The 8,513-nt window shown below is 44.5% G+C and overlaps 1 protein-coding gene across 1 annotated transcript in view; it reads right to left on the reverse strand.

Annotated features, from left to right (window-relative positions):
• Window positions 1-7,673, reverse strand: part of LOC137633891 (uncharacterized) — a 33,710-nt gene extending 26,037 nt beyond the window's left edge. The window contains exon 1 of the mRNA XM_068366131.1: window positions 7,622-7,673. Coding sequence (XP_068222232.1) covers window positions 7,622-7,673 — 52 coding nt within the window. The remainder of the gene's footprint in view (window positions 1-7,621) is intronic.
• Window positions 7,674-8,513: the final 840 nt, after the last annotated feature.

An 8,513-nucleotide genomic window follows, 5' to 3' on the forward strand; every position in this document is an offset into this window, starting at 1 on the left:
AGACAGTATGATATTCTTTTGTGCTCAGAAACTTTGGTTTCTAATATGAGGCACTCATCTGAGCTCCTTATAACTGGTTTTAAGAAGCCAATAATGCTGAAACGTGATTCCATTCCTAGGGCCAGGGGAATGGCGGTGTATATTAGGACCGAGTACCCTGCTTCTCATAAGTCCTGCTATCAATGTGGATGTCATGAGATTCAGGTAATAAAAGTTTGTGGCAGGCATAACAACTTTTATTTGTGTTCAATCTACCGGAATCCAGACATGGATGATTCTATCTTCGATTGTCTTCTTACCATTATGGCTAAGATACAAGAAGATGATAGAAAGGCTTCGTTTGTCTTTGTTGGTGATTTTAATGCTCACCATAGGGAGTGGTTGAGTTCTATCTCTCCTACCGATCGCCATGGCTTAAGAGCTTTAGACTTTGCCTCGGAATCAGGCTGTGAGCAAATCATAAATGAAGCTACTCACAGGTCTGGTAATTGCTTGGACCTCGTATACACTGACTCCCCTGGCGTTATAACTAGTAAGGTTGGTTCTCCAGTCGGGACTTCTGATCATGCCTTGATTTCATTATTAGTGAAGACTGAGCAACCTGTCCTTGATATATCACATTCTTGTAAAATTTATATGAAATCCCAAGCAGACTGGAATGGGATTTTGCATGATCTTTTGTGCTTGAATTGGTCACAATTATATAATAGTGTAGATCCTGTTGTCCCTTTGAATGAGAATCTAGTCAACATAATTGATAGGCGTATCCCTTCTCGTGTGCTAAGGTACCGAATGAAGGACAAACCGTGGTTCAATGATGATTGTAGACGTGCTTATTTGGAGAAGCAGGAGGCCTATCACCTTTGGAAGGGTAACAGATCAGATTTGACTTGGAACAACTATACTCAGCTTCGAGCTTTTGCTCAGAGAGTTTATGCCTCAACTGAAAAGGAGTACAATTTAATCATAAAAGAAACCCTCTCTGGTACAACTCAGGAACATAAATGGTGGTCTACCCTTAAATCTGCACTCTTTGGTGTAGATGCAACAGTTCCTCCTTTACTTAAACCAGATGGCTCAGTCACTCACTGTCCAAAGGAAAAGGCAACCCTTTTGGCTGATGTTTTTGACAGTAAACAGAGTAATGAAAAACTTGAACTTCCTCATTCCTGTTTTCCTGAGGCTAAACTAACTAGTTTAGCTTTTCGATCTCGTGAGATTAAAGCTCTGTTGATGGACCTTGATGCTTATGGAGGTGTAGACCCTAATGGTATTTTTCCTTTGTTTTTTATAAAGACAGCAGATTTCTTAGCTCCAAAGTTATCTGTTATTTTACGCAAGTTAGCAAGAAGAGGAGCTTTTAGCACTTGTTGGAGAATTGGTAATGTTACTCCTCTATGTAAATGTGTTTGTGGTAGCTCAAATCCCACTGATTACCGCCCAATTTCCATAACTCCCATATTATCTAAAGTTTTTGAATGTCTTCTGGCAAAACGTCTTAATAGGTTTGCTGAAGGTAATCATCTATTCCCTAGTTTGCAATTTGGTTTTCGGAAAGGCCTTGGAGCATGTGATGCCCTTCTTACAATCTCCAATGCAGTACAGAAATCCCTTGATTGTGGTCGGGAAGTTCGTATGATTGGCCTTGATTTTAGTGCTGCCTTTGACCGTGTTAATCATGAGGCCCTTGTTTTCAAACTGAAACAGTTGGGAGTGGGTGGGTCGTTTCTTAGCATTATTATTGATTTTTTAAGTAGTAGATCTCAAAGAGTTGTTGTTGATGGGCACCATAGTGAGTATAGGAATGTGATATCCGGTGTTCCACAGGGTAGTGTTCTTGGCCCATTACTTTTCATACTATATACACATGACATGTGGTTTGGCCTAGAAAATAAGCTTGTTGCATATGCAGATGATGCTACTCTCTTTGCATCAATTCCATCCCCTGAATGTAGATCTGGGGTTGGTGAATCCCTTAATAGAGATTTAGCTAAAATTAGTGCATGGTGCAAATTATGGGGCATGAAGTTGAATCCTAACAAAACTCAAAGTATGATTGTAAGTAGGTCAAGGACGGTGGCTCCTCAACATCCGGATCTCAGTATTGATAATGTTTCTTTAAATTTGTATGACTCTTTCAAAATTTTAGGCGTGATTCTTGACAGCAAATTTACTTTTGAGAAACACATAAGGTCTGTGTCTTCTTCAATTGCACAAAAAATTGGCTTATTGAGAAAGTCTTTTAAGATATTCGGTGATCAATCTATTCTGAAGAAGTGTTTTAATTCTTTTATTCTACCTTGTTTTGAGTATTGTTCTCCTGTCTGGTCTTCAGCTGCTGATTCTCATCTTAATTTGTTGGACAGAAACTTACGGTCTATTAAATTTCTTATTCCTGATCTAGATATTAATCTCTGGCACCGTCGTTCAATTAGTTCATTATGCATGTTGCATAAGATTTTTCATAACTCTGACCATCCTTTACATTCAGATCTCCCTGGACAATTCTATCCTGTTCGTAATACTAGGCAGGCAGTTAATTCTAATAGCCAGGCCTTCTCCATCACGAGGCTCAATACTACGCAGTACTCTAGAAGTTTTATTCCAGCTGTTACCAAGTTGTGGAATGATCTTCCTAATCGAGTGGTTAAATCAGTAGAACTTCAAAAGTTCAAAGTTGGAGCAAATGCTTTTTTGTTGACCAGGCGGACATGAGTCTTTTATAGTTTATTTATGACATATTTGTTTTTGATGTTGTTAATAGTTTATATATGACATGTCTGTTTTGACGTTGTTACTGTTTTTAGAATGATTTATTGTTAATTTGTTCTCTTCATTTATTTATTTCCTTATTTCCTTTCCTCACTGGGCTATTTTTCCCTGTTGGAGCCCCTGGGCTTATAGCATCTTGCTTTTCCAACTAGGGTTGTAGCTTGGATAGTAGTAATAATAATAATAATAACCTAACCTAACCTACAAGCCATGTCCTTACCTATCGGGGGGTGGCTAATGGGTATTTCTGGGCGAGGGACCTGTGTCGCTCCGTGAAATGCTCCTCTAGCACCATTTCTAAGGCATAGTTATTGCTGAATATACCAGAGAAAAAAAGATGCGTGGAATGCCAGGAATAAACCCAGCTCGCTCACTCTTTGAGTGTCGGTATAGAAAACTGGGGCGTGATTGAACCACGACCATAGGTCCCTCACCAATTAAACCTCTCCTTCATCAACATCCCCCCTCTCTACCCCTTCACCTCCCCACCCCCCATCCTCATTCCTCAACAGCACTTGCGTTGGTCAGACGTGTTTTGTTTTACTCTGTGTTGTTTTGTGTTTTTTGGAAGATGTCCGGCGTTTTAGAGATCCCAGCTTCCAAGTTGAGTATTATATTTGTCTGCTTGGGATTTCTAGGTAGCGACACTTTTTATTCTTAACCGTGTTTGGTTTTTTGTTTTCGCCGCTGGTTGTTCCCTTTCGGGGGTTCGCTGCGGCCATTGTGTGTCGCTTCCTCGTGATCTCTTTGTTTATCGGGTTTGCATTTAGTTCTTCATACTATTTGTAAGCCCTTGTATATGTTTTGGACATCTATTTCATATTTTGGCATGATCATATTTTATTCATTTTTATTATTTTAGCGAATTTACCCTTCAGGTTTTTTAGCGCTGTATTTGATATCCTACTTAGTCGATCCATAAGCGGTTCGGTGGGTAGCTTTCTTGCCAGCCTTTTTGTTTTGAGTCCTTTTCGGGGAGAAGAATACGTTCTCTTTTGGTTGTTCTGGATCGTTATTTTCCCGTTTTTGGAAGACCTTTTGTTTTTCATTTACCTTATCCCCTTTCCATTTTGGCTTATTCCCAATTTAGAAAGATTTAGGTTTAGTTTTATTCTATATCTCTGTGTTCTTTTCCCCCTAACGTTCTCATTTTGCGTGTCCGCTTTTATTTTAATCATGTCATTTACGTCTGCCATTATTTATTGTGTTTATACATACGATCGCGGGAGCTACATGTTTGCCGCCATTTCAGGTTTTTTCTTTGTGTTTCGGTGGGTGGCCTCCCCCTCCCTCCGATCACAATGTTTACCTGATTTTGTTCTGGTTTCCCCCCCCCTCTTGGGTCCTTCCCCTTACGCCTTCGCCTCCCTCTTCTTCGGAGGGGGTTGGCTTTGGTCACGTGCTCTATGGTAGTAAACAGGAAGTTCCTCGAGGTGGGGGGTTGGCCCATACGCTCCCTACATCGGTACGGGTAGCACTCTCTTCTCGCTTCAGTTTGGTTGGCCACCAGGCATTCGAGACTGGGTTTGCGCCTCATCTCCCGACTCCCCCTCCCCCCCGTGTTATCCATCCTTGATGTTATCCTCCCGTCCCGGAGGGTTTGGATATTTTAGATTCATTTTTACGTATTGTAGTTGTGTTTCTTTGATCGGTTTCAGACACTTCACTCTGTTCTGTTACCGTTCTTTATCCTATATTTATTAGTTTTCTTTATCCTATATTTGTTAGTTTTCTTTATCCTATATTTGTTAGTTTTTTAAGTGTCGGGACGGGAGATTGCGACGGAGCTTTTAGTGTAATTTAACATTGTATTTTAAGTTTATATTCATTGCGTTTTGCGCCGGATCTTACGCATGTATTCCGGCGTTATTTTTGGGAGATTTTATTTTATTACATTATATTGTGTTATTTTTATATTTTTGTTTTTATGCGCCGAAGGTTCACATGCCTTCCGGCGCCTCTTTATTCACCTGTTTATCCGGAGCCTACGACTTTTGAGATCTGATTTTTAGTCTGTTTGTTCTTTATCGCTTACGTTTCCCACTCCGGTGGGTATCCCGTATTCTGAGAATTTATTTATAATTGTGTTTGCACTTTCTCGTTTATGCTTCTCACTCGGTGGGTATCCCGTATTCTGAGAATTTACTTATATTTTTGTTTTTAAGGCGGTTTATTCGTTCGACTCATTGTTCTGGGCTCCGGATATTGTACTTGGTTAACAGACTTTACAGCGGGGTTTGTTTTTTACTTTTGGGTATTTTAGTCGACTCTTACGTATACCACTTTTCCGCCACTAGCGGATTATAGTCTTACGTTTTTCGCCAGAGAATCCCTGGCTCGAGTTAATTTTATTCTCGCTTGCGCCCTCAGGACGCATCCAGCCTGCCTCTCCAGGACGCTTCCATCTCGCGACGTCAGGACGCATCCAGCTCTCTACGTCAGGACGCATTCTCCTCTCGACGCAAGGACGCTTCAAGTGCTCGACGCCTAGACGTAACCAGTACTCAGGCGCCAGGACGCACGTGGATGTTTAAGAAGCCTCCGCCCCTCTTTCCTTCCAGGCATGCCAAAAGTGTGAGCCTTGCTCCTACTGCTGTCTGGAGGACTTGAGCCTCATTTCCTAGTGCTGGCCCTGAATGACCCTCTGGTCACTCTACTGCCTGTCTCCTGCCTTCTTCCTCTCAACTCGGTCCTAGTAGGGGCTCTACCTCGAAAGGGCTGCTGAACTTTCCTCTCCTCTTTCTTCAAAGATGGCAGATTCCCCGGTAAAGCCTTCCATGCGGAGAGTGTCAGGAGGTCTTGCGTAGCCTTTTGTGCCAGCGAAAGGGTAATGTCCCTGACTAGGGACTCAGGAAAAAGATGTTCTGAGAGAGGGGCGTGTAGGAGCTCCGCCTTCTGTGCGACCGTAACCGCTTTGGTCGTGAAGGAGCATAAAGGAGCCGCCTTCTTCAGAACTCCCGCAGAAAACAGGGAAGCCAACTCGTTTGCCCCATCTCTTAGAGCCTTATCCATACAGGCCATAATACTGGTTAGGTCTTCTGTCCCTGTGGCTTGTATGTGTTCTGCTTTCCTGGCCAGTGTTCAAAGTGCCCAGTCGAAGAAGCTGAACACTTTGAAGGATCAGAAGATTCCTTTGACGAGGTGGTCTAGCTCCGACATAGACCACATCACCTTAGCAGAATTAAGGGCATCATGTCTCCTAGATGAATCTACAATGTTGGAGAACTCCCCCTGGGAGGAGGCAGGTACTCCCTGGCCAAGAGCTTCTCCAGTCTCATACCACATGCCCGCCTTAGAGGCAAGTCGAGCTGGTGGAAACGAGAAGGTGGTCTTCACTGCTTGTCTACGCTCTTTCAGCCAGTCATTGATCCTAGCCAGAGCCTTCTTTGCCGAAATCGACAGTTTCATCTTGATGAAAGCCGACTGCTTCTTCGACTTCTTCCTGATGAACTGCGACTGAGGAGAACGAGAGGCAGCAGGTTTAAACTCCTCTGCATACAGCTCAAGGAGGGAGCGTGAGAGAACCTTATAGTCAGAAGCCGCATTAGCAGGTTTATCTTCGTCCTCCGAAATATCCTCTTAGTCCTGCATTCCTTCCAACTCTGTTTCCCTTTGAGCTGAAGGAACTAAGTTGGAGGCTTCTTTAACATCCACATTACTTTCAGTACGGCGTGCATAAGGATCACTTCCTTCTCGCTGTTCACCTGCATCAGAGGAGTAAGGCAGATTGCCGGATGCGTCCTGCCGGCGAGGACTGGATGCGTCCTGCCATCGGGAAACACGTGCGTCCTGGCGCCTAGCGCTGGTTACGTCTAGGCGTCGAGCACTTGAAGCGTCCTTGCGTCGAGATCTGAATGCGTCCTGACATTGCGTGATGGAAGCGTCCTGGGGAGGCAGGCTGGATGCGTCCTGACGGCGCGAGCGGGAGTCGGAGGCGTCCTGACGGCGCGAGCGGGAGTCGGAGGCGTCCTGACGACGAGAGTCGTATGCGTCCTGTCGTCGTCTAGAGGAAGGAGAAACGCGGCGCGTTTCCCTGGCCGAGGAGTGACGTAACCTCCCCTCACCGCGAGAACGGTGCTGTCTGTCGTCCCGAAAGGGAGAGGAACTCCGCTCCTTCTTACTAGCTGAAGAAAACTTTGCGGGTGTTTCTTTGCTAGATTGCTTCACTGATAATTTGTCGTCCTTACGTCTGCCCGACTGGGGGAGAGGGCGGCTAAAAGCTTGAACTAGCGACACCAGTTGTTCTTGCAAGACAGTCATGAAGGATTTCGCAATCGCTGCTGGGTCTCGCGATACCGAAGGAGAAGGCTGCCGAGTAATGCTGGTAGCAGGAAAAGGTTCTCTCGAGAGTCCTTCGTAACCTGAAGGAAGAGGAGATCTCTCCTTCCTCCAAGCGTCCTGTAGAGAATCGTCCGATCTAGGTTTAGACCTTTTCACTGGAGAGGCGTTCCAGTCATCGTCGGAAGGAATAGGTTCCGAGCTACTCCATCTACTCAAAAGGGGAGAGTGAGAACGGGTCTGGTCAGCTTGCTGTATCCGCCTTCTCTTAGCCGGCCTCGATGCCTCATACTGCCATCTGCGTCTAGGAGAGGGACTCGGAGAAGACACTACCACTTACAACACGCCTTTTCCGTGGCGATCATGAGCAGCCTGGGAAATAGCAACAGGACTGCTTGAGGCGACGGCTGACCGAGGATACACGTACCTCTCACTCCCTTGCGGCTGTCGACGTACCTTCTCCCATGGTCCTAGGAGCTTGGTAGAGGTCTAGACCTAGGGGCGTGACAGGTTCGATCAGTCGCCACCTCCACGGCACTTTCACAAGCACTAATTTCACTTGCACTCTTACCTTCCTTCAAGGCTGCAAGCTGGTCCTTAAGATCCTTCATCTCAGCCGCCATCCTGGCGTACTGAGGGTCACCACAGTAGTCACCGTTCCTGTAGAAGGAGCAGGGGCTACTACCTCAGGAGAAGGTTCAACTTCTACAGAAGGAATTGAGGGGTCAAAAAAAATGTCTAGGCTAACATCACTAACAGACTTAGATTTAGATTTAGAAGCCCTCCTGACTTTAACCAATTCTAATTTACGCACATAGCGTTTCATTTCCAACCATTTCTTTTCATCCAAAACCTCACATTCTTTACACCTTTTATCTAGGGCACACTCAAAGCCCCTGCACCCCAAACAAACAGTGTGAGTGTCCACCGAAGCTTTCGGTAACCCCACCTTGCATTCCTCATTCACACACACTCGAAAATGCTTATCAGACATCGTATTCAAAGAACAATCAAAAGAATAAATCACAAAAGCGATTGCCAATCCACAGGTCAGTGTACGTCACCAATAATAGTCCGATACAGCGACACAGGGAAAGCGAGCGAAAAACCCAATGGCGGACCAGCAACGATGTTGTCAGTCCAACCGGCAGAGAGGATCTGAGGAACAGAAAACGGGAATGATTCCAAGTACCACCCTGTAAGGGTTGTTAACTACCTAACCGGACAGCCACCACTCAGCGGTTGCCGCGAGTTTTGAAAAATCTGCCGGATGACAGAGACTATAGCTATATATATATAACTGCTAGGTAAGTTCTATTCGTAAAATAAATATTCTAAGACCAGTAACAGCATTAAAATAAATCTTTCATATATAAACTATAAAAACTTCACAAAAACAAAAGGAAGACAAATAAAAAAGAATGGTGTCCCAGAGTGTACCCTCAAGCAAGAGAACTTTACCC

Source organism: Palaemon carinicauda, chromosome 43 (genome assembly GCF_036898095.1).
Source record: "Palaemon carinicauda isolate YSFRI2023 chromosome 43, ASM3689809v2, whole genome shotgun sequence".
NCBI lineage: Eukaryota > Metazoa > Arthropoda > Malacostraca > Decapoda > Palaemonidae > Palaemon > Palaemon carinicauda.